General features: G+C 35.7%; 1 protein-coding gene across 10 annotated transcripts in view; it reads right to left on the reverse strand.

The window, feature by feature from the left end:
- LOC132327725 (calcium-dependent secretion activator 2) overlaps positions 1–27,186 on the reverse strand; it is a 296,530-nt gene that overhangs the window by 83,835 nt on the left and 185,509 nt on the right. For all 10 annotated transcript variants that reach the window (XM_059847194.1, XM_059847193.1, XM_059847195.1 and 7 more), the window contains exons 12-16: positions 23,200–23,336; positions 19,413–19,600; positions 8,375–8,476; positions 4,230–4,293; positions 2,040–2,163 (exon numbers count right to left, since the gene is read on the reverse strand). In XM_059847194.1, coding sequence (XP_059703177.1) covers positions 2,040–2,163; positions 4,230–4,293; positions 8,375–8,476; positions 19,413–19,600; positions 23,200–23,336 — 615 coding nt within the window. The remainder of the gene's footprint in view (positions 1–2,039; positions 2,164–4,229; positions 4,294–8,374; positions 8,477–19,412; positions 19,601–23,199; positions 23,337–27,186) is intronic.

Raw genomic sequence — 27,186 nt, forward strand, 5'->3', positions numbered from 1 at the left:
GTCAGCCACATTCGAGGACACCAGTAATATTATAAAGATAAGGACTTTATGCTTTCTGTATGCAATTTGAGGAGTAAGCATCTAATGCAAACACTAACATAAATTACTTTCAAGGGAAGAATGTAACTTCAGTGCACAGATACAATAATGCTCCTATAAATCTAAAGGAGCAGAATGAAACCTATTGCTGAAAAAAATTACATTTATATTGGTACAAAAGTAGGATGTTTGTAATGACCAGAGTATCAAAAGATATCAATACAGGTCTCATTGCCATTGAAATCCAGTGCATTGAATTTTCTGATGTTACTATGCTGGAGTCCTTCACTTTCAACAGTACTTTATTCTCAGAAAAGTACTTCACCTATTTCTCTTTATATATGCAATGATATGTTGTGCTTTGAGTTTACAACTACATGAGTATTAGTAAAACTACTTAAATAAATCTAGTTGTGTTCCAACCAAAAGGCAATAAATACAAAAAAGAAAACTGCAAGTTGAAATATGGGAGTCAGTTTCATGTGCTGTTCCAGCTTAGTCGGTGTTAACAGTGTGAATATCCTAAAGTGAAAACTTTGCTACTTCAGGGGAAGTCCCACAATTCTCTAGGATACAGTAAAAAATCTTGGGAAAAGATGCATTTGCATCACAACAAAAACCTTTCCAATCCATTTTATTTTCAGTGTGTTCAGGTATCTTTTGCAAGCTTTTTTCAAATTATAAAAATGTTTCTATTTTTTATACTCGTTTCAACAGGTTTGATACACGACTTAAATACTGAACATTAACATCATTTCCCTTCATGAATACAGAAATATAAAAAAAACTAAGGAAAACATTCTTTTTTTCCTTTTCATTTTCCAGAATAGATTTAATATTCATCCTTTTTTTCTTTAACACAACACGATATCATAATTAATTATGATAAACTGGTTACTTGGATGGTTTCATGTTGTTACTTCCATGATATAATACTGGTTGCTATAGTGATGAGATGGATCTTTTGTTAATCACTTGTGAGATCGGTTAACTCATGTTTTTCAGCGAATTTGAGCAGAGATAAAAAATGGGACAAAAAGTTGGCTTTATAATACTGCTAAATAGTTGAAGTTTCTTCAATTTGCTCCTAAGCTAGCTCTGTTTCTTCTGGTGTATTGCTAGAAATACATGCTATTAAAAAATTATTATGCATAATATTTGTATTTTTCAAAAAACAGAATTAATCCTACAATATTTTCCTGAGATTAACTCTAGCTCCAAAAATCCGGCGCATACAGCTTTCTGTTCTTGAATACATTTGGAAAGGAGCATCTCTAGATTTTGTACTTTATGGAGAATAATTCTGTCTTAACAAGGCATTTGACTATTATGTTCTACATAAGGTTTACAAATGGTAAAATGACATTGTGCATCCTGGCCATTTTTTAAAGCAAAATTTTAGTTAGTTTCATGATATACTTTATATAACATACCAAACTTTCAGAAAAACTCCTGATTACCTTCAAACTTAGTATTTTGCCCCATTAATTCATTAAATCAGGATGTAATTAAGGTTTTAATAATCAGATTATTATTAAACATCTGATAACAGAGCAGCAAAAATAAATAGCATTTATCGATTTGTCTGCCTTTTAAATACTTCAGAAAAGAATATATACACAGTTTTCAAATTTCAAGGCAGTGACACTGCTGTTAAGGAAAGAATTTCCTTTCAGTAGTTTAATCACCAGAAATAGGTAGAGAAACAAAAAAATAACCCATAAACAACCTCTTAAATTTATGAAGAACTGAAAAGTAAGAACAAAGGGCAACTTAAATTAGGAAGTCCTAGTCTTTTATTCAAACAGGGTCCCAGGAGGCATATTAAAGCAATGAATAGGAAAAAGCTCCACAGTTCACCAGCTGAGATTTTAATGAGACATTTCCCCTTGCTGTGGAAGGGGTTTGTTCTGGAAAGGGAAAAGGCTGCTCACGGAATATGCAGTTAATGGGCATTGTTGGCTTTTACAGCCACCTCGGCAGTTGATTGCTGTACTAACCTTCTATTTTGGCATATTCTGTAAGTCGCGTGTAATTGATCAAGGCAGCCTTCTCCAGACATTTTCTAACCACTTTCTTCACCTCCTCTGCTGGTATAGGAGTGGCAATATCTTTCATTAAAACCTGTGTCAGAGACAATTATACCACTTCATTACAATTACCCAAACCCCACAGGAAAAGGATAAAAGTGTCCTAAAGTTACTACGGATCTGATAATGATTAAAGGCAGAAGTCAAAAAGGAACTATTTTGGCTGGTGGATCTTCGTCTTTGAAGGTTTCTGTTCAGCCCTGATTTGACTGCCTGTGCAGTATTTATCCCTCCTGTTTGCCATCTTGCAGCATGCCAGTCAGTCTTTGGGTGACATCGAGACCAGTAGAACAAGAGCATTCTGTGGATGGGCTGGATCAGGGTTACCACTAAAGATGTGATTGTGGAAATTGGTTTGGTTCTCAGCTGTGGAAAAGCTTCCACCATTGCAGAACCATGGACTCTTCAACAGGGTAAGGTTATTAAAATTCAACAGGTCCTTGCTGTGAAAAAAATGTCATCTATATCGTGGGCAGGGAAAACACTGAACTTCCAGAAGAATATTTTATTATGGCCAAGTAGAAGAAGAGTCCATATAAATGTTTTCAACACATGTGAGTTGTTACCTCACCTACTGCAAGTGAGGTAAACCAAGAATCCACACCTCTTTATATGAATGCAGCACTATATACTCTGGATTACTATGTTAAAAAAAATGTTGGTAATTCACTTGCATTTTTAATTTAATTCTGCACTCCATTAACTTTCAACGGGTAAGTGTAAACAAAACCTGTTTTTATCACATTTTCATGTAAATAATAAAATTTCCGATAACTCACAACCTTAAAAAAATGCTTCTCAAGTGTATCCCTAGACAAGCTATACCCTTGTATATCTAAAAGTTACTGTAAAAAGAAGGGAGCAAGGGATGCAGTCTAGGGAAGGATGTGGTGGAAAAGAAACAGTTTCAGCAACAGAGAAACTATTAAGAAGACATTGCTGCAAAGCAGACTTACAGAATACCTGCACAGAAGTCTGACTTCTCTATCTGTGTTTACTTGCTTTTTCAATTAATAACTCCTGAGTTATCAACAAGTGAATTTACAGTATTCAAAACCTTTTGTTTTTGGTCTGATTTTTTTTCAAAGTTTTCAAAGACAAGTAAAATAAGATGGTTCTAACCTATTCTGAATCACAAATGTAGGAAAGCACATTTATTCCCAGTCAAGACTGACAGTGGTGCTGCCTGAGCACCAGTTAGAGCACCATTACCATTTACAACAGCAGGAAAGGGGAGAGGAAATGGATGTTTCAAAAAGCACAAAGGAACCTACACAGCACTACAACCACTGAGATGGTGAGTGAAATGAAACACATACACCTAGACTCCCTAAGTGTTTTCCAAACATGGCAGAGGTTTTCTAAGAGAGAATCTCTATCCATGAAGCGTTCTGCACTGCAGAATAACTAATATTTGCAAGGACCAAACCTCTCAAGTTTTGGCAAAGCAACACAGCCTGGGACCTAAGCTTGTTTTGAATTCATAACTTCATCAGACTCCTGCTGATACAATTCCTTTGGAATCTCTGCAGGAATTTAAAGTCCTTTTCCACAGAAATGACTGAGATGCTTTTATCATTATGAGATATTCTCCTTTCCAGTCAACAAAAGAAGATTTGCTGGGCAGGAGTTTACAATTATAGCTGCCCATGTCAGATTTGCTGTGTATAGCTTTTGCTTCTTAAATTGACTCAGATGATGCCTTTACTGAACATTTTTTGAATTATAGAGAAGGTTTTTAATATTACATATGAGTATAGACAATATCATAAGCATAGAAGGCATAAATAGCAGGAAATGGGGGCTTGTAGAGTAGACTTGTACCACTTTAGGGGTAATGCTGGACAGGTGTTAAATAAAGAAGAACCAGAGTCACTGACTACAATTCAGTGGCTTGAAGTGAAAGTCCAGTAAATAAATCCTGCAGAAAACAGCTGCTAGCCTCTGTGGAAGACAATGAGAGAAAACCAAAACCAACCATCATTCCAGTAAGCAGTTAAAACCAGCAGTAAAATAATGAGTCTGCTTTCAGCAACCTGAATGCAAAAGAAAAATTCAGGCTCAGCAGAACTTAACATATTAAGTTAAGTTCAAACTTACCCTTTCAAGTAATGAAAGTGTGGCTTTTAAAGCTCCTTCAGGACGTCCAAAAGGAAAACAATATCTTAAAAAGAAAAAAAAAAAGAGAAAGAAAAATATAAGAGGAACATAAAAATATCAGAATTATAAAAGCTGCTTTATGAATTTACTTTAGGATGTATCTGCATACAACTTGCTTTATGTTAGCAGAAGACTCCCACACCTGAAGTACAAATAAAAGCAGAAAGCCTCTTCAGTAGTCTACCATGGAGTAGTACACACATATAACAGCAGTATCAGCCTACCAGCATTTAATTTTAGGCCTAAGTGCAGAAAAACCCCTAAAAGGCAGAAAGCATCACTTCCAAATTATCAGCTATGAAGGATATTTAAAGGTCTCTGATGAGTTTAATTGCCGTCTTCCTGGAAAGAGGTACTATTTCTCATGTAGCCATTACTGCTACTGGACCTTTTAGGCAGCATTCTGTATATTGTATTTTTTTAAAAATTGGATTAAGACAAGGATAAAATTTCAGATATTTTAATTTCTAGAGATATCAGTGTTGGCATATATTCTGTGTTTTTCTTCTATTATATTAAAAATACCTTGTAAAAGCACTTATCTTAAATTTTATCAGCTACACCTTAAACTACACCCACTCCTAAAATTATGTAAATTAAAAAGTGATTGCATTCATAGCTTTATTTTTAATTTTTGTCTGCTGAATGATGCAATATAGCAGGTCAATGAGAATACAATGCTCAGGCAACTGTAACCTCTCTTAATCCTGTCTATAAAATCTTGCTGGGATATCCCCAACTGGAAAAAGGATTTTTTGCTTTGCTGAGATTATTTTTTTCTTATTATTACTCACTGAGAGCAGTAGCCTCCTATTCTAATGTTTTCCACTAGTCAAATCTTTTCTAATGATAAAAGGATTCAGAACAGTGACTTTTAGATCTACATTTTGGTCCGCCAAAATAAAGCCCTATAAAATGAGGTCAAAACAGGATTTCCTGCAGAGAGAATTCCAGTATTTACTTTTATCTCTGTCAGGACTCCAGAGATAAAATTCACACAGCCAGGCAAGAGGTTAAAGTTCAAGACCTTCATGATAGCTTTCCCAGAAATATTGTCTCTTCCACATTTGATGCCTGAGAGGCTGGCAGAGATCAGAAGTCCCAGTGGGTAGAGAAGGTGACAGAGAGGAAAGGTGCAAGTACCTTAAGAACTACTTTAGATGACAGCCACTAGCACAGCATGGGCTGACTGCATGTTAATCATAATGGAACCAGGCTGATAGCAGTGAAAATGAAAAATTAAAAAGGCCATAGGGAGGTTTTAAAACTGGAAGGTGCAGGTCAGTTGGCAGGCAAGGGAGAGCACCTTTTTCAGATGGGTGTGACCTAGTCACTTAAGTGGGCACAGCAAATGCTCAGAGCTGCTCTGAAAAGGCAGGAGAGACATGCACTCTTCAATTAAACTGTCCATGACAGCTGACCAGTGCACACAACACTAAGCAATGGAGAGAGGGCAAAGCTTAGAATAAGTATCAACATATTCCAGAGGGGAAAAAACATGCTGATGATCCTTGAAAGTCTGTACCACTCATTCCCTAGTTATAATGATCAGTGTGATTACAAAATGTTAAGTGGGATTAAGTGAATGAAATCTTGCAAATTCCAGGTTTCAACTCTAGACATATACACTTGACTGATATCTTATTAGGACAAGATATAATGACAATATTTTGGGACACAGGTTTGAATTGCTTCCTTGAACAGCTAATTTAAGACCCACTAAAAAGCATCTTATTCTGGATTCAGTCTCAAATGTGAAGAGGACATAGTCTGAGAGGTGCAGAGCAGAAGAGATGCGCTGTAGTAATAATCACAAGACAATACAATTTAATAATGTAGCAAAAGAGAACAGGCCAAAAAATTCAGTACATTTACATTTAGTAAATGTATATACAATTTCAAGAATGGGATCTAGGAAGAAAATGAAGAACTTGAAAAACAAAAGCAAAAGATACAATCAAAAAAAGCAAGAAACCTACAGACAGCCTGAGGTAAAATTCAAAAAAGTAGGAGCCAAATGCATGCCACAATTAAGAAACCAAAGTGATAGCAAACAATCTGACACCCTCTCTGTGATTCCATGAGGAAGGTAAAGAGGTTAGCATAGAGAATCTGGTGTTTAAAAATAATAAAACTTATCTGAGCACAGAAGGCATGAAAGCCTCTGAAATATTCCAGGAAATGTAACAAATAAACAGCATGGATGGCCAAAGTGACAGTAGAAAGGACAGTGGAAACAAGAAACCAGCCTGGGAGGTTCCTGATGACAAGGAACACAGGGCATTCAAGGACAGTAAGGCCAAAGAGAGAAATTCAGCGTACACTCTGCATAAATCCTCACTGTTGAATGCATTTTTCCAAATATTCTGCATTTCACAGTTATCATAACAATTTTGAAGGACTGAAATATGGAGTTGATTTAATAGCACGTTCTCCTAAGAAAGCAATCTGACAGCCAAGGTTATTCTTTGTTAATCGACAGCGGTGATCTCTTATACATGTCTTGAGTCAAGGTTTTATTTAAAATATTACTTCAAATGCTTTCTCAGGATGCCCTACATTGTGACTTTATGTGCTTTATAAATTCAGATTCTAAGGCACTATCTTTTTTCTTTCTTTCTTTCAGTATTATGCCAGTATCATTTAAATCCAGACATTTCACCTATTATTTTATTTCTAATATCTGTTCACATTAAGAAATAGTAATTACTCCTCACTTGGCAGAGCACAGTTTGTCTGTATTGATTAAAATGGATTTTAAGGCAAACCTTAGAGTCCTCTGAAGGATGAAGTCATTCATATTTCAATGGCACATTAAATTGCTCTCAAGAAGGAATTTCTAATGCTGTTTAAATTTGCTCAAAATCCACCAAGACTGAGGCAGAAAGGTTCTATGGTCACTGCTGCAGCCCAAGCACATCAACATAACTCTAATGTGTAGGTTAGCAGACAGGATGGGGATTTTTATTTTTTCCAACTCAAAAGATCATTTAGACTATTATAGATTTTTCTAATTAGTCTCATGCATGTGAAGGCCTGAAGGTAGGGAGCACTCTGTATCACTTCTCTTGCAAGAGCTCTTTGGTCCTGTAGGAGGGAGGAAAGAGGAAAGGAAGGACTGTTGTTTTTCCCTGAAAGGAATACTCTCCAAGGAGACCTCTAGCTCTCTTTAGTTTAATATGGATATGAAGTCCCAAGAGAAGGCTGCTATGTCCTCGATGCTCAAAAAAATCCCCAATGACCTATGATACCACTGAATACTAGATATTTACCTCATCAAACCAGAGAGGCATTCAACAAACTCACAGTCAACCCTGCCAAACAAAAGTTCTGTTTCACAAAGAACTATTTAAACTGTGGAACTGGTTGTTATGATGTGATACAGAGACATGAAAAATCTATACATATAGTCTAAAAGGATTAGATTGAGAGAATAGTGGCTGATAGGTTGGCTTAGTGGGACAAAGTAACAGGTTTGGTGGTCTATCTGCAATTTTTATACTAAGTTTCATAAACCATCAATTGCTGCAAAACAGCAGGAAATCCCATGTTTCCTCTGTTTCTCATACTCCTTCTCTAAACACCTTCTGCTGGTACTGACAGTCCTTAATATGACAAACTCCTTATTGAGCATGATGATCCTTAACTTAAGAAAGACAAGTATATCATGAAACCAAGAAAATTACATTACACATCAAGAAAAGTTTTAGCTGCCATCTATTAAAGATGTTCTCTACTCAAATGATTTTCTTGATCCATAGTAATTCAGAAATAGTTATGGCACAGTCACTTTCATTCAGACCATTTTCTTGTTTAGAGTTACACAAAGCTTGAACTTTGAAAAAGTCAACAAAATCAAGGCCTGTGTTCTTGCACAATCTTTTCTATAATATCTATCAATTCACATATTACACAAATAAATTTCAAGTACACTACTTGTGTAAATAAATTATTCCATATTTAAGCTATTCCTTTGCAAGCAGACCATTTTATTTTCACTCCACTTGTTCAAGACCAAAATGAAACACCATGAGAAAACTCTTCCAGAAAAAATGTAGCATTAATTGAATGAATTATACACTCACCTGAAATGGCTTATTTGGTTTTCCAAAAGGGAGGAAAGTCTGTCCTTAATTTCCTCAAACCTTTCTTTCTCTTCCACAGATACCGTTCCAATTCCATCTGGCCTGTAATATTAAATGTTTAATAACCATTGATATCTCTTCATGCTGGTTTGCCTTTGGATAATGGTCTTTATTTCTAAAGTTTTCATTTAACATGGGTGCTTGCTCCCCTTTCCTTTTTCTCACTGTCTCCAAGGATAAACAGTTACTTGTGAATATAGCTAAAGAACAGGCTGGACAAAGAATTTCTCTTTTGAGTTGAACTTTTGAATTCAAGCCCTAAGTTTCTAAATTTCTACATCATCTCAATATGAACACAAGTTAGCATATAATTCTCCCAAATCCTTTCAAAAGACAGTAATTTTTCTCAAGAAAATTAGTACTATGGTCAGAGTAGAGAGGTATACTGAAATCTTGTTAAATTTCATCTCCTTGAATCTCCTGTTTATTTTCCTAGAGGCACAATACAGCTAAAAGTCGTTTTAAAGTTAAGGTGGGAGGGAAACTAAAGTGAGAAAAGCCACAGCAGGCAGCACCTAGGAATCCTGCATAGTGAGGATAGAGTTTGATTCCCCATCCTGTATTGACAAATAGCATCATGTGATCAAGACTTCCACATAGGTGCAGCATTAAAGATGCAATTAAAAGTCTTTACAAACCAAAAGCACTGGCATTTTTCAAACATCAAATTTAAGTCACAATAATTAAAAATAAGCCTATATTTAGTGTGTTAAACATATACTTCATCCAAAGTCTTAGCCTAAAGGTTTTACTAATGTATTTATACTTAAATTATGAAAAAAAAATTAAATATATAGTTCCCAAATATTACTTTTGCCATGCAGTCACAACTTCTCCACATACAGCATACTTTAAAAAGAAGTATCAGAAATGTTCCTATTACTTTCTTAACTTCCAGCTCCAAGGTATCAAATCAGCTACTGCTTTTCACCTGAGTTTCTGAACCTGACACTATGTGTGGCTCTGTCCAGTATCTTCTCCAGGGCCTACAAAACTATCTCAGTGTTTCTAGAACTGAGAAAATTATAGTAACATGACATAAAGAAAGACAACATTTTTTTTGGAACATTCTGAATGTTGCAAGAATCATTCTAGGATTCTATGAGCATCTTTTCCCTAAACTGTTACTTTAACTTTCTGCACTACACTTAAACCTAGAAGGGAGAAGTTGCTACCTGGTCATGACATAAACAATTCTCTCCTCTCACCACTTAAATCACTTATATTTGTGACCTGTCAACTCAAGGTGGAAAGAATGCCTGATTTCCTTAAATTATTGTGAAGACAACAATAAAAAATCAGATATGGTGGGGACGGGAGTAGTGAGGCACATCAATGCACCATTGTATAAATTTGATGTGAAAGAGCAAAAAACTTATATCTTCTCTCTGTTGATGGATGCCAGGATACTTCACCTCAGCCTTCTGACAAATGGAATGAGCTCAAATTTAAGTAAATTTCACTGTCTGATTTCATTGTCAGGAGAGATTGTGCTCTGGACTGATAAAGTAAATAGTTCTGTCATATTAAGCCTCGCTGAGGCATGTCATATATATGTCAGGAAAGACCTAGGGGTCCAGAAAACAGTAAGTGAAAAAGGTGAGCCAGTAGGATGTCATATCTGTCACCCTGCACTAAGGCTGGGATCACTATGTACCAGGGACCTGTCACTTCACTGAGTTTGTTGTCAGAAGGAACCTTGTTGACAACAACTAAAATTTAGAACTGCTAAATAAATGTTTGCATAGAAGCAGATGTCCCAGAAAGAGGAGTACACAAAAAGGTTTTGGAAAACGACCACCTATAGCACTGAAAAATTCATATCTTGAATTTAGAAAATGGCACAAAGTCTAAACCACAATTTTGTCTCTTCTTCTTGCAATCTTCATTGCAACAATAATATAAAAATGCATTTTTTCAACACAGTCCTATCATGCTGGTGATAATTCTTCTACTTTAGGGAATATATACCTACTACTGATTAGAAATGAATCAATGGAAAAAAAGAACTGTTTCTGAGATAAGCTGAAATATTAAAAATAGATAAATATTTCAATACTTCTACTCGTTTAATCTTATGGATTTTTTTCTTTTTAATTTACTTTGAAGACTGAATAAAATACATAGCACTGTTTTGATCTGGTTACTTTTACTTATGATTACTGTGCCTGCAAGGAAAATCAGACCCACACAGTCATTTAGTTTTCAAAGGTTTAGGCCATCCACAAACTATGCCAGAACTATTTTGCAATTAAAAGCAACAACAAATGTGTCTTTCCTGCTGTCTCAAATGTTATGGACTTGATCTTTTTTCAATTCAAAACTAGTACTAAGCTTTGATATTGCAGCCTGGGAACTCTCTTACAAGAACTCAGCCAAGAAAAGTGATGGACTGTCTTAAGAAGAGTTTTGATTTTAACATTATCTTCTCAAGAAAGTAATGGAGAGTGAATTTTCCTTTCCTCCAAACTCTTTTTCCTCCTTATTGTTCACAACAATTTTTAGAATTAGAGAACTAGGTGAAACAGTGAACACTCAAAACCTGAGTAGTCCTCTCTCTCTCACTTATATTAGTTCACCAGTTTTTGAGGACTCTGTCAATTGGATTTGGATTGGCTTGTCTTACCTGCTTAGATCACAGTCTGACTGGCACAGAAATAATGTCGTCTCTGGTCACAAGTCAAATTGCTTAATTCACTCAGACTTAAATATCAGAAGAGATTTGAAATAAATATCTCATGAACTAGAGCTAGTAAATTCAGGTGGAAAGCAGCTGTTTAACCATGAACCACTTAAATAATGAACCAAAAGTGAAGGCTGACCAGAATTTTAACACTTATTTTTTAGTGCAAAAATCTTGCAAGATTGTTGTCCTGACAGCAGTTACTCTAGAGAAGCCGACAGATTAGGCAGTGGATTTTGGTTTTCCTGTTGCAATGGACTGTTTTTCCTCACATTATATAACCCTTTTAGGCTTGGAACATCATCTAGAATTATTTTGATTTCTAGAGGTCTTAAAACCAGTAATAATTTGCAGAGGTCAATTGATGAATTGTGGGATTAAATTATTGTGAAGACCTACAACAGGTAAGATAAAACTGTTTTCCTGTTCCAACAGGAATTTGAAATGGAAACTGGGTTGGCTGTGGATTGTTTTAGCCCTCAACTTTGGAAACAGCTTCTCCTAGTGGCCTCTCAGAGAGAGAATTGTTACCTTAAGCAAGGCTGCTTTGTTAAGACAGCCTTGGAAATACTAACTGAACATGCCTGACTTTCTTCCACTGGAACATCATTGATACTGGTGCTTTTTTGCATCTTTGCATGTTTTAAAAATTATAAAAGTATTTTCAACGTGACTTCCTCATTAAAAACAAAGACCATCACTTTGGTGTGTCATGAAAAAAAAAAGATTATGAGGAAAGTAATGTACAGTTTGATATTCTAACATACACACAGGTAAGAACAGTAAGGCTGACCTAAAACATTTTGCCATCTTGCTAGAGCAAGATGGGAAATTATTATGAAAAACAAAATTTAAAAAAACCCAAAAACTTCAGCTAAGGTCTTTAAGACATTTCTGTAATAAACTACATTTCAAGGACATAGAAAAAACAAAACCAAACTTAAAAGGCATCCTTTCTTCTAGAAACAAATTGTTTTAAAAGACTTCAGTGCTTTCTGAAAGCACGTTTTTATATCCAGCAGGATGTACAATCAAATGAAAGAGGAGTGACAAGTTTCAAATTAGCAAAATAAACTGCTTGTTTGACTGCTTGTTTCTTAGAAAACCGAAGATTAAATTTTTTTAGACTCTGTTGTAGATTTTTCATTGTCTCTTTATAGGACTTTATATTCAAGAACTTAAATACACAAATTTCCCTTAAAATGCAACTGTATTTAGGCTTTTTGAGAGTCCAGGGTTTATGTTACAGAAATGTAAGAATGCTGATTTCCACTATCAGCTTATAAAAGGACTGAGCAGATGTCTTTTTATCTCAGAAAAAGAAGACAGTGCATTACTGCATGGCATTCAAACACTGCTTAACCAGCAGACACTCCAAGACTGAGCATTTTCTTGTTTATATTAACTATTCTTCGAATATTTCTGACATTAAACTGGCATAATAGAGCCTTCTGCTGTATGCAGTTCTCAGGCTGCTCTGACATCTGCTTGCAGGTCATGCCCTTTTTTTCACAATGAAATGAAAAAGACCAATTCTGAAGGTTACTAAAAAAGATTAAGATCATACACCGGGTTGATTTTAATAATCTTTTAGGCAGTTATATTTTCTACTGAAAAGCAAAGTATGCATTAATATAATGTCATTTTACCCAACATATAGTGTTATGTAAAGGCAGTAATTAGTTGAAATTAATAACAAAATACTGCAAAATGTTTAGGGATGGTAAGCCTTCCTCTGTGCTTCATATACCTTGGACATGATCAGCGTCCAAAAAAGAAGGATGAACTGGATGATGCAAGATGCTTAACACAGGGCCTAGTAAAAAATTTCTATTCTCAACATTGTCCAACAAGCCTCAGAAAAAAAGGAAAGATTATATTCACTTGGAAGAAGAGAGATGGTTTTTCATTGAGAGAATACTGCTTCTCCTTTAGCAGCACAAACTCACATAGCATATCAATCCTAAAGTAATTTTCTCATTCCATTGTTCTGGCCAAATAGTGGCTGATACCAAATGACTTCTGAACAAAAACAGGGGTTTAAGTATCAGAAATCCACTCTCACCATTTTCACTATAAATGACTGACAGAAAAATGAGACAAACTACAAAAACCACAGACTCTTGTGACATCTCTAGATGCTGTACCAAACATGAGAGAGACTAGCAGACTGATGTTATACACTTCCCTAAAGATCCACACTGCAAGGGAACTCAGGCTCCTTCCTCCAGCAGTTGGACAGCCCTGGAACAGATCTAGGATTAAAGCAGAAGGTCCAATTGCCAATAAAAACCAGTAGAAGTGGACCTTGTACCTGCTGTAATTACAACACAGACAGAACATGTAGGATTGAGAGTGGATAAGCAACACAGCAGAAAGAGGAAGCATTTTCAAGTCCTTAAAACCAATCCGTTCCACTAAATCCTGTTAGCAACATTTTTTTTTTTGGGGAAAACCATCTAAGAAAAAGTCTACATGGTATTCAAATATTTTATAAATAAAGCTGTGCATATGAAAACATAACACTCTTGGGAAGAGATCAACTGGACAAAATCTTTCATGTCAGATGGTGACCATGCACAGAAAAGTGGTGAAACTACTGACTTAAGTTCTGGAATTTTATTTTAAGTCGTATTCCAACAACACAAAATGAAGGAGAGCTTATCAAGATTTAGACAACCTTACTTTGAAGTTAAGTTAGTCAGGGAAGAAAGCACCTATTCAGAAGTTCCAGAAAAAAAATAAGAAGAGATGGAACAATGTAATGATACTATTTCCTTTATTTTCATGAATTTTCTTGTCCCAGATTTAAAAGGTATTATTTCTCTGAGCATTCTTTTATGATTTGACACAAAGTGTAAAATTGCAATAACATTTCTTACCACAAAACACAAAAAATGAAAGGAAATATATGAATGCATAGCACTCTCCAAAGTTTCCATAGTTTCACTTCTCTTGTGAAGTGAAACCCCTTATTCTACTCTATTTCCTCAAGCATAACCAAAGCAAGAAGCCTATCAGAGAGTCTACATTGCCAAATGATGACAAGGACCTTAAAGTAGCTTTCAGAGAGGGCAAGGCTACTACAGAAATAGAAAATGATTTGTTTGTACTGGTGTATTATTATGAAGTAAATCATTATAAAGAAGACTTCTATGCTGGAACCCTTCTTCATCCATAGCAAAAGGACTCTTCATTTTCAGCATAATATGTTTTAAAAATTAAAGCAACTAAAAAAACCCCGTTATGGAACAAATGAGAAAGAACAGACAGCAGTAAATTGCCAGGACCACCTGGCAACCTGAATTACCTGCAGGTATGTGAAAGTTCTCATCAAGAACTTCTGGGCAATGGGAGATCAGAATCAGAATGGGAGGATAAATATCAGAAGAAGTCTCCCAAGAGCCAAGGGAAATGCAGGCCAATAAGTATCACATGCATCCCAGAATGTCAGAAGGAACTATAACATAAGGATATTTCAGGATAAAAGTAAGGAAATTTGGTTAAATATTACCTATCGTCAAGTCTGTATGGCTTTGAAGCCATAAGACAGAGAAATCTTACCTTCTGACCTTGGAATTGTCTGAAAGGATTGGAAACAGGTGGATGAGTGTGACCTGACTCATATGAAATACCTGGATTTCCAAAGCTCTTTCGACAGTCCCTAATCAAAGGCTTTAAAGGCAATTAAACAGCATCTGAGTAAAAGTTCTCTACATTTACACCTAAAATTAGAGAGGTGAGTATCTGCTGTGAAGGTATGTTATCATACCTTCTAAAATTTGCAGAGATTTGTGCTGAGACTTGAGCTATTTTACAGTATTTAGAAATTACCTGGCTAACAGCTGAGAACTGAGGTGATAGAAAATGTAATTTTAATGTTAGCTATGTAGCACAGTGTGGAATTCCAGAAAGACCTCAGGAAATCAGGTAGCAATACAACAGAAAACAATGACAAACAATATAAGGAAACCACAGTTGTTATTCAGAATGGAGATTCTGGTTTTATGATGGATAATTCCATTAAATTGTCCCTATTCAGTACCAGTAAAAGGAGCAAATCAACACTCGGAAACACCAGAAAAGGATAAGCAACTAGAAGAAAACTTCCATTCAGTGCAATCATTGTATTTTTCACTTCTACTTCTTGAATCTTAAATAGCAAAGAGACAGAATGGGATTTTTCTTTTTTCTCCTTTACCTCTCCAATAGCAGCAGAGCATGAAATGAGATGTGTAGGAGTCAAGTTCAAAGCAATAGTTCTTCAAGCAAGAGGAGGCTGAGTTGTGGAACTTGATGCCAGAGGTGTTGAGGGTGAAAAGGGTTCAGGGGTGCAATGGACAAGTATCTGAAATAAAGACTCACTCCAGGTTACCAAACAGGGCATATTCTGAGCTGCAAAGAGTTGGGAGTTGGAAAGAGGAAATATTGCACATGCTTGCTCTTCTTTTACTGCAAGCAGGTCAATGCTGGAGACAGACTGGCTTAGAAGAACCCTGGCTCAATATGACTATTCTTCTATAGAAACACACCTGTGCTGAAGCTTTTGCAATTAAGACAAAAACTCCCAACCTATTCATCTTCAGTTACATACTGATTTTTGTAGCCTTACTTTCACATTCACTTCTCATATCTGAACTTCCATTTCATCAGATATCTTTTTGAATAAGAAAAGTTATAACAAGGGAATATGCTTGAATTTTGAATTTTTCAATTCAGTCTGTAACTCAGCAGGTGGAAAGAAGTCACTTCACACTTCATGTGATACCCACCAGCATTCATTTCAGACAAGAGGGACTAAATAGAAGTCACAGCATGAAAAGTAGGCAAGAGTGAACATGATGGGGAAGAAAACAATAGCTCCTACCTGGACTGTTTAGACTGAAATGTCATCATTCAGGAATGTCCTATGGTTCCCTGTTCTGCCCATTTCACTTTCACCAGCAAAAAATTTATGCGTAAGTGCAAAGCAAAAAGTTTACTCCTGAACTATATTGATGAGGACTATATAGAATATTTCATGTGAATGACCATGGAAAATTTCAAAAGAAAATCATGGTGATTAGAAGCCAAAGGAGATGGTACAGAAAATCCACATAACACCAGAAGTACAGACAACAAAAGATGATTTTATTTACAGAAGAAAATAAAATAGTTGACTCAAAACCAAGGATGTATATTTGTTAAAACACAGCTCAGCTATTTTTTCAGTGAAATATTTTCCTTGTTGGTTATTTAGGAGAGAATGTCTTAAGAGTATCATCTACAAAAGCAGCAATACCTTTTCTGCATAAGCAGTTTGTTAGCCCAGTTGTAATGGACTAACAAACGGGAAAGGAAAAGAACAAATAAGCTTTGAATTTCTCAGTCTAGGACTCAGCACATTGTGTTTGACCCTGAGTGAACATTTCTGTTCCTAAACCAACAATACTGGCATAAGACACACAAAGTACAAGTATGCTTGATAAATCTAGCAGAAGTTGTTCTCTATATCTTCATCTCAGGAAAGAATAAAAAGAAATTGGGGACAGCTCCAGTCCTGAGATCAGGAGACAAGGTCTGCTGCATACGGCCTGCTCAAATGTCCCTGGAGCTCTACAGCAACAAAACTTCTACATGTGTACTCCACGTGTCTGGAAATAAACCCACAGTACTGTGTTAAAATCTGCAAGATTACAGCCTGCAGCATGAAACATGTTTCACATCCTACTCTGCAGCAAAACAGCACAGGGGACACCTGAAGGTTCAAAAACATGTTGGAAGGATTTTGAAGGGTGGAAAGAGCCAAAGCTGATTCAGATTTAGATTCTCCTCACCAGAAACAATGGTGAGAGAAACTTGTATCTGATTGTTTGACTGATGTCACTAAATTGCCTGTTATTTTAAAATTCATACATAAAAGAAATGGACAATATGAACTACAGATAAAGCAGTGTTTCTACATGTCCCTCCATCACCTGACTTCCAGATCAATTTTGATGATCTTTCTCAGGCTTGGGGAGGGTCTAAGATCCCTCTGTGAAGCAAAGGTGACATATAAATTAAATACATCATGGCCAGAGTATAAAGCCCTTTGTTCTGTGGTCTTTTTGATTCCCAGACTGACTTACAAAACAAAAATGTGTAACGCCAGGGACCAGCCTAGAACTTTGGCCTGTCGTGCATTGTCTGTGAAATTCTCTTTTACCTTTTACTATTTCTTAGTGCTGCAGTAAATGAATGAGTGGGTATATTATGTGCCCGTATATCTGTGTCTGTCATTCTGAGTGAGTGTGTCTGCCTCTGTCCTTGACTTACTTTTTTTCTTTCTTCATGTTTCTTTTTTCTTCCTTTTTACAATATCTCAGTTCTAGTCAGACCCTCTCTGTTCAACACTTCTTTTATTCCTAAAACACTCATAATGCTATTCAGAAAATATCTGTGCTGTAGGAATAGACAGAATACAGAGTGCTTACCACTGTGTAAATGATGTGCACTCTGAGGTATTTTCATGCACTGCGTGCACGGTTGTCCTTCACTCGAATTATCAAATAAAAAGAAATGTATCTACCTTTCTTTTGGATTCTTGAAATAAGTTTGAGCAATTATCACATATGTTTGTCTTCCTAGGTTGAATCCAATAATAAAAAGGCGAGAAACAACAAAGACTTGGACTCAATAGGAAATATGAATGTGTCAGGTTCTTGAGGGACTGACGAAGAAGCATGCTTTTACAGAGAATAGGTTACCAAATAAAAGCCAGAAATCTCCTAACTTACTGGTATGAACGTTAAGATTCTTGACAGAATTTCAAGCACATTCAAAAACATTTCAATTTTGGATATTATTACCATGTATTATATATTGTTAGTCTACCACTATGAAATCACTCAGGTCACAAATCCCCAACTCCAGATGAGGCTTTGTCGGAGCCAGTGAAGGAAACAATATCCTTCCTAAGGATTAGCTCTTCTTCTCTGGCTTGAGGACAAATAAAACAGCCTCTGTGGCTGACTGGTAGCAAAGCAACATAAGCATACATCTTGGACAGAAAATCTCTCTTCCAATTCTAATCAAGATTCAGTTTGGGGACTTCCGGAGAGTAATTTCCTTTTGGGACTGTGATTTTTTTCCCCTAGTGGCAGGATTGGATCAGTTGGGAGGATCTATTGGGTTTCTTCTCTCTATTTTTGGACTTAAACATATTCCATACAGGAGTCTAAAACTCTAGTGCACAAAATAGACATAAATGCATGTTCTCCTATAATTTGATAGACTGCCTGCCCCACTTCCCACTCAAATACAAAGAAGACAGGGAGCAAGTTGATTGAATTGCCACTTTGATGGTCAGACACCAGAGCACGTGCTCTGACCTGAGGCTGAGGGAGTTGGGCTGGCTCAGCCTGGAGAATGGGAGGTGTTGAGGTGGCCTCCTTGACAGCCCTCTGGGTGTACCGGGCGTAGACAGCAGCCGGTCGATCTAACTACACTGAAATTAGACAGCTTCAAACAGGCTAAAGTCCTGACTGGAAAAAGCCCTGAGCAGCCTGGTCTGACCTCATAACTGACCCTGCTTCATGCAGGAGGTTTGCCTAGAGAACTCCTGTGGTCTCTCCTGACCTGAGCTACCCAATGATCTGATCTGCAATTGCCATTCTCCAGCAGCAGAGCTTGTCCTCTCACAGTCTGGAATAAGACACAGATGAAGCAGTGCTCCTTTTAAAGAATGTGCAAAAATAGCAAAGCAACAACTTTTTTTTTTTCTGTCTTTCACTTGCAAGTGGAATGAAGATATCATCCCAAGACAATCACTGTGGCCAAAAGCTCCTGAAGTAGTCTACCTGTCTAGTGGAAAGGACTCCAGAAGTGTCCTAGCTCTTCCTGGCTGGGGCTTACAGCTAATTCTCAATATATGTTATTTCTCTCTGTGGTAGCACAGACAGAACAACACAGTATAGCATGATTAGTTGCCAAGCTACAGACTGCAGAAAAAGTCAAACTTTCCCTTAAACTGCATAATTGTTCAAATGTTTACTGAAAACACCATTTAGTACCACAGTATAAATGCAGAATGAAGAAGACTAACCTTTTAACAGGTTTTTATCTTGAAAACATATTGCAATAAGACAGTACATGCTAAAAGGAGATTTATTTTAACAGTAATTTGTATGGAACCTCCAGTACCCCTGAAGAAACTTACAAGAACTGATTTCTGTTGTGTCCAGTTCCCTACCTGGTGAATGTAAGAGCCTTTAAATACTTTTATTCAGACTACACATTTAAATACTATGGGTTAAAAAGATATCATTAAATTACCTGTTACCATGAACATGAGAAGCACAAAATGCAAAGCTGTAGTGGAGCAAGGTGGGATCGATGACAGAACCATTTTCTGAATATTCAATCAGCTCATCCAGGTAGCAGAGATGGCGGTGGCAGCCTCTCACCCCGTAGCGAGCGCAGTATTCATCCAGCACGAAGACCTGACCCGGGCTAAACCAGCCCTGAAAGGCAAAAATCCACACAACATTTTGAGATTTATTTTCCCACTCTCAGCTTCAAATCAGAGAAAGAATGGAAACATAGATTTTTATGCCCATTACATAAACTTTTCATATTAGAAAGATTTCCATCTGACTAATGCTGATGGCACTGAAAGCTAGGTCCCACAATAGCCCTCTTACTGAAAGGATTAAATGTCAGGAAACTATTTGCATTTATGAGATACCACTACTGTGAAATACCTTGTTTACAAAAAACATGCTAATACATCCAAAGTCTGGTACAGATTAAGTTATATATCAAAACCTAAAATAAACTAACAGTTTAAAATAATTTATTTTGTTTTAGCAATCAATTACAAGATAAAAACAAAAATCTGGGAAATGCTGAGGGACATTAACATGGACATTAAAGCACAGTTTCTGGATGGTCAGTTCTCTGTGGCTGCAACTTTAATATTCTTATCACAATTCAACCCTTTACCCATGCAACATGCATACACTTCTAACACCTTTAAAACAACTTTACTAGTAAAGAGATGCAAAGCTAGGTAGTTTGTTAAAAGCCACCTGAGTAAGATTTGACCTTAAATAATTATTAGATATTCTCAAGCTTACTGAGAGATTTCTTGTCAGAGTCTTGATGAGAACAGCTTAATCCTGACACAGACATGAGCAAAGTACAGACTCCTTCACATGATAAAAACATTCTTGAGTGAATCCAGAGTGTAAAAAATATCATTGAGTCTTGATGCAGAAATATGATAAGAAATAGCAGAGTGAGCTTCCAAAAGCAGCATGGAGAAAAACATAAACCTTGGAAAACAACAAATACTGCACAGCTGTTCTATGTAAGCATTTTTCTTTGTTCTTGTTTTGATTATGGTGATATTTCCCTCTCACCATCTCTCATCATTCCATCTCATCAAATGGTTAAGAGAGATTGAAGAATATCTGAACTCAAATATACAAATAACTTGGATAAGCAAAATGATCCTTTTCTTGCAAAATAAAGAATTTATAATATAAATATAGCAGCTGAAGACCAGTATTTCCCTAATGCTTGTGAATACTTCCGCAAGATCTGATGGTTAATATTTGTACAACGTATCAGCAGAAATACTATTGAAAAAAACTTGAAAATATATTTGCATCAGTTTTAAAAAATCTGTGTTTTAACTTCATTAAAATACTTGTTTGAGACATGAAGTCAAGCTTTATATTATCCCCAAACTCTTCAATTGAACATATTATCTGCAAACAAGAACACCTCAATGGTATTTAATATTTAATAATTTTTGCTCCTAATTAATTTCTTTGAAATCATTGTTTCCACTGCCTTTAAGGAGCTTCATGTATTTCTAGAGAACACTTAGCTTTAGAATGCAGAACAGTGCTCAGCATGCTAATCTAGTATCTGACCATGTTGCAATGCCTCATACAGCTTACACAGAGTTTGATACAAAATATGGTATTCTATTGAAAGAAGAAAGAAAAGGTATTTTAACTGTGTTTTTGCAATAATATGTATGCTAGCCCTAGATATAATCAACAGTGGTTATTGTGATTGATATTCTCCCAATATGTTGCCATTGTCACTGATCTCTCCCTATGTTTTTAGGAAAACATAACAAAATGTTGCATATCATTGCCTAGCAGCACAAAAGAAAACTATTAAAATTTCTGCTCATTCTTGTAAGATATAATTGTGATAAGAATACAACATTTTAAAGAACTCATTAATTTAACTTCAGTCCCTCTTAAAAGATCTGTTTGTGTGGTTGTTTTTCATAAAAATGTGCGCTTTCCTTGCCCTTGTTCAATCCCACATCATGCACAAGTCTCTCAAACATGTAACTATGTCCTACAAAGTACTGGTATTAAATAACCACATATTTTTAATTTTATAATTGAAAAAAACCCCAAAACCCCAAATCCCCCACCCCCTCTATACTCTCCCTATTCCAAGAAGAATGTAGAATTGAAGAAATTTAGGTTACATAATAATTAACAGATTAATTTTTAAAAAACAGAACTTTGTGTACTATTAATTCCTATGCTTAATTTTTTTTTACAAGTCATATGTGTGCTTACACTGTATTTGTTGAAATAAGGGATGAATTGTTTCTAAGAGATTATGTGAAATGAGCTGTTAGAGAAAAGAGATATCACATTTACATGTCCATGTATGATTCTATTGTTATCTTGACATTCCCAATTTTTTAAAAATAAAAAAATGTCGTTAAATATGCAATTAAAAAAAAATCACCAATTCCACTTACTTAAAGCTGAATTTAAAAAAGAAAGGTAAGAAATACATCTGCTTTATGGTTGCTATAGCACTGTGCATTTCACCTAACCTCTTCTAAAAGTTCCTGATTTCAAGGTTATATTAAGTGTCTTACTATATTATTATTATAAAAAAGAGTTTGACCCCAATGCGCTGGTAGAAAGCTAACCATTTTCTCTTTGAGTGCCAATTACTTTGTACAGATGTACCTTCAGGCCTCTTTGATACAGTGTGCAACCCACAGACAGAAAATGAGTCCTTTAACTTTGCTATACATATGTATCTGTCAGTATTTTGAAAGGGAGGCAACTGTCATAAAATAATATTTTTTCCCCTTTTTAACAACTGCAAACAATCTTAAAAATTCCAATTATTATCTTTGTATTACAAGACTAGTCAGAACAATGGAAAAATAAGTAAAAATCCCCATTATCTTTTTTGTTGTTGTTGGGACATTAAAGTGAAAAAAAAATTATGTGCTGTGAGGCGTTTTAGATTCTAGTGAGAGATCACTATTTCAGGCATAATATCAAGTGAAAAATAAAGCCTCAGGAATTTACAAGGTCTGCCCCATACAAACCTGTTTAACAAGTGTGTATAATCTGATGAACTTCCATGAGATTGTTGCTGGCTTTCTTCCCTAATAAAAACAAAACTGAAGCAGCCCCATCCTCAGCCAGTTCACAAAGCACAGAACAGAAAAGGATTGTACAAAAAGGAAATTGCAGCAAACATCTTGCCTTTTATGAAGGTAATGATGGTATTTGAATGTGGAAAACACAAATTTTGATACAGAGATCACATTCTATTTGCTTTTGTTGAATGACTATACTCTCCTTTGTTACTTGCAGTTCAGGTAACGCATATATGCCCACGTATCCATATTGCTTATGGGTCTGCCCCCATTCTTTGGGGTTTTTCCTTCACACTGGAGTGGAATGAAGACTTATAAGACAGGTGAAAATGTCTGAGCTGAGGCAACTACATTTGGACCTTAAAATACCTGTACAGGCATCAGTAAATTCTACCACAGGAGTTTTTGCTATTGTCAAAACTTTCTGGTTTTTATTCCAACCTCCCCAGAGGACATGATAAATTTCAGCTGATAAAATTGAAGACAGTTTGTGTCTCTTTGCTTTCTATTGAGTGGCACAGCAGCCGCTTGCAAGTATGTAATTTTCAAATTTAAAACCAATCGATTGGACCCTTTATTCCACCTACAACTGCAGTTGTTGAATGAACAAGGAAGAAAGGACTACTTTGTAACAACTATTTCTCACTTCTTTATATCTATCTTCCAGCCAGTACTCACCAAACAAGAATAGGAGTCATTCAATCTGTGATCCAAGGTCTGTCTCTGAAGCAGTCTAAAGAGGGAAGCATGGTCAAATTTGCAGGGATTAGCAGAAATAAACTCATCCATGCCATGTTTCTGGCCACGGTCTGTATCTGTTATACAAAGAAAAAATGTGCAGAACAATACATGTGAGTGTGTGCTCAGACTTACAAACCCAGTGCACACACACCATGTAAGTCTCAACATCTAAGCTTCCTTCAAAGTATCTCAAAGAAATAACTCATATAGAGGGGTGCTTGCAGGTGAATTATTATAGATTCTTGATCTTTTAATCTGAAATATTATTACTGAATTATTTTTCCATCAATCATACCAATTTACAGAGTGTAACAATGAAGAAAAAAATTGCTACCCACTGACAGATAAACCAAAATTTAGAAAGGCTGACAGAAAACACAACATAGTACATGAAAAAAGTATTAAAGCATCGTTTTCTAGTGGGCTCTGCAAATGTTTCAATTTAAAAACAATTTTATGAGTAGAGATGAAAAATAGTCTGTTATTTCCTGGGTTTGTATGGCTTTCTTTCTAATTTCAGCAAAATAATCACAAAATATTAAAAAAAAAAGGAAAAGAAAACGAAAAAAACTAAAAGAACCCCCAAACAGGTTTATGCATTTATTTCTTCAGAAAAGAAAGAGCATCTTTACTGCAGTTCAAAGTACCACTTAATAGAAATATTCATCATGGCTTGAAGCCTACTTCTCAAATGGCAAACTGGAGCAGAAATGAACACACTGGCTTGAGCTAGGTCATTTCCAGCCTTCTTTTTGTACTCGGCTTTTAATGAGACAAACCTTAATGTAGTAATGGCAAAGAGCTCCTTCAACCTTCCAGCAAAGTGTACTGAAAAAGGGAGCAGCATTTTTGTGTAAATACATTGAGAAAGCATACCATCCCAAATGGCACTTCAATCAAAGGCCCAAATTTATTGTTCTTCACAGATTGCATTTTTCAACGCCTTTAAACCCCGCGGGTTTATCAAAAGAGAAGCTCTAGTGATTGCTTTCATTAATGTTATGTTTTGTCAAAGTCTTCAATGTGAATTATCTATCTAGTATGGACAGAAAAAGCCTTACAGTGCCCAAAAGGACTAGTTACGTATTAGCACATTAGCTGTCTTGGATTCTATAGACTGTACCGGGGTGAACAGTCCTATCAACTTAAAAATTGACTTCCCCTTTCAATAGGGTCTTAGCTCTTTGTTCCTTTAAATTCAAACCTAGGTCTTTTTATATTCGTTACCAGAAAAGTATGGATCTAAGTGTATCCTAAATGCAATTTTGAAAACCTGCATAGTAGAAATCTAAAATTTCTAAAGAAAGGAGACAAAAGTTTATTGATTAAACCCAATTATAGAGTCAGGTTCATAATAAAACTCAATATTGATCTGTGGGCATGATGCTAACATAATCAGTCACATTTAGAAATTTAGCCCCAGATCATATTGATCCATGTCAAGTCCAACTTTCAGCTGTATTTGTGGATGGAAGAATTATTTAATTCAAGCTGAAGGATCTGCAACATCAAATCCTAGAAAGATGCAGAAACTAATTCATATCACTTGGCTTTGCATTGTCAAAGCAAGAGTCACATCCATGTGACAGATTTCACCAAGGTGGATGTAGCAAATAAACAGTATGACAATATGTCGATGGTGTAAGGTATGAGACCATCACCCCAGAGAGGCAGCAGCATGTATTTTAAATGCTTGAAATATCTGTAGCATATGTGATTACATAGATTAGCAGTATTTCAATGAGCATTAGACTAGCCTATCATTAACGGCAAACCTAGCTCATATTTTTGACATAGGTAAGGAAATGCTCTCTCTTAATTAATGCAATTTAACTGCATTTAAACACATTAATTCAAAGATAAACAACTGACATCAACGCAACTCCATTACCAAAAGTACTGAACAATGTATGAAGTTATCTGTAGCTTCCAAAATGTCTAAACACATAAAATTCTTTTCAAATCCATTATATTTAATGTGCAAGCAACTGATTTCAGCATTTCTTTTAAGTTTTCCTTCTTATATCAGGTTTATCATATACTAGAAACATTTTTCATAGTAAGACATATAACAAAAAAGAAGTACTAATATTTCTCTTTGCCATCATTTAGAAAATTATACAGAGCTGAATCACTCTTAAAATAACATTCTGGGTTTTTTCCTCTGGTTAACCACATCAATATTTAAAAAAATCCCCCTTTTTAAGAGAGAAGGTGTAAGTACAAGTAATTTAAGTATTTTCAAATCAAGAGATTGGCTGTTGCAAATGAAACAGATCCAGCACACTGATACAGTATCCAGGTGACCATAATGTGTCCTACTGAACACAATACAGCTTGTGAAAGCAGAATTTGCTATTACATAATCTGGGCAAAATAAGCAAAAGTATTGATTTAAAAGTATAAATATTTGCTAGATTTAATTCTAAAAGAAAGATCCATGACTGATCATCTTTTTGAGTGAATCAAGTAGCACAAATAACATTGTCAAAGTGACAGATCTGTTACCAAATATATTTAAGCAACAGAAAAACAACTAAAAACTTACCTTTGCCAGCTGTAGGCAGGCAGGAAATAACAGAAAAATAGATCTAGTGTAATACATTACATTTTTGTTTATTGCTATGATGTACAAACAAGATAACTGGCAAATATTTTGAAACAAAAAGGAATTAAAATAAAATACAGAATTTGAGCAAGGATCATGAGGAATTTGTATATAGTATATGACTGTGACTAAAAAATTACTCAAGATTCTACTTTAAAATTGTTACAGTGATTGATTTTTTCAAATTCTTACATAAATGAGCTTTAGATGACCTGTTCAAACAACATGCAAATGCAAAAGGCACATAAGGAGCTATATTGTCATAAAGAAAAAAATACAAATTCATTCTTCACTACACTTTCTCAATCTTGGAAAATATTGGGAAGATATTTGGAGAGACCATTGAAGCAGTAATATTTTTTTTTGCTTTTTCACAATTAGTTTTTCTTCTCTTCTTAATCAAATGTCTTGCCATGCTTTCCATGTTGCCTTTAACTCAAAATCTCTGGCTGCTAGTTCCATGCTGCACTGCCTGTTTCAGGTTGTGTATTTCATCTTTTGGAAACTATCCCTTTTTTTTCTTTATCAAGATAGGACAAATAAATATATTTTCAAGCAATGTTGAAAACTAACAAAGGCTGTTACAGAAGTTTTAGCACATTCTTTGGGTGTTTTAGATAAAGGTATTCATTAGGGCAGAACAGCATTCTAAGTATGCCTTATGCCAACTTTGCAAGAAACTTTAAATTTTAGTCCAGCTGCAAAGGCTTTAAAATCATCACATCCTCAGTGACTCAGCTCATGCAGAGTTGACTGAATTAAGACTACCAAGATTTTCATGTTTATGGTGCACTCTCAAGTGGTTCTAGCACCCCTACACAACGTCTCTGCCCCGTTCCAGCCTAGAAGCAAATACACATTTCTTGCATCATCTGCTCTGTGCTAGGGTGAACTACAGGTACTGGTCTTGCTGAGTGGTGACCTAATCCTTTTTGTGCCTCTCAGTGACATCTCTGCTTGATTTTAAGCATTGTAAAAGCAATTTGAACTAGCTCAGGCAAGCAGGAAAGAAGAGAATGTAGAGACAAGCAGTCTAGTATTGCAGGGATTAAAAAGATTTTAAAAGACTAAGACTGGTAGGGTAAGAACTATGACTCTGTTCCAGAAGGGGCTGGAACTGGTGGGAAAAGACAGTGGTAAGACATGCATTACATTCCTTCAAGTGCCACTCCAGACAGATGGTGACAGCTTACACTGGGAACATTTTGACTCCTGATCATTGACCAGGACTCCAAAGTACTACACAGGCCAAAGAGACAATCTATGACCCCAGAACTTTATAATTTAGGTATCAGGCCATGAAATAACTTCTGCAG

This window comes from Haemorhous mexicanus, chromosome 5, assembly GCF_027477595.1.
Source record: "Haemorhous mexicanus isolate bHaeMex1 chromosome 5, bHaeMex1.pri, whole genome shotgun sequence".
Taxonomy (NCBI): Eukaryota; Metazoa; Chordata; class Aves; order Passeriformes; family Fringillidae; genus Haemorhous; species Haemorhous mexicanus.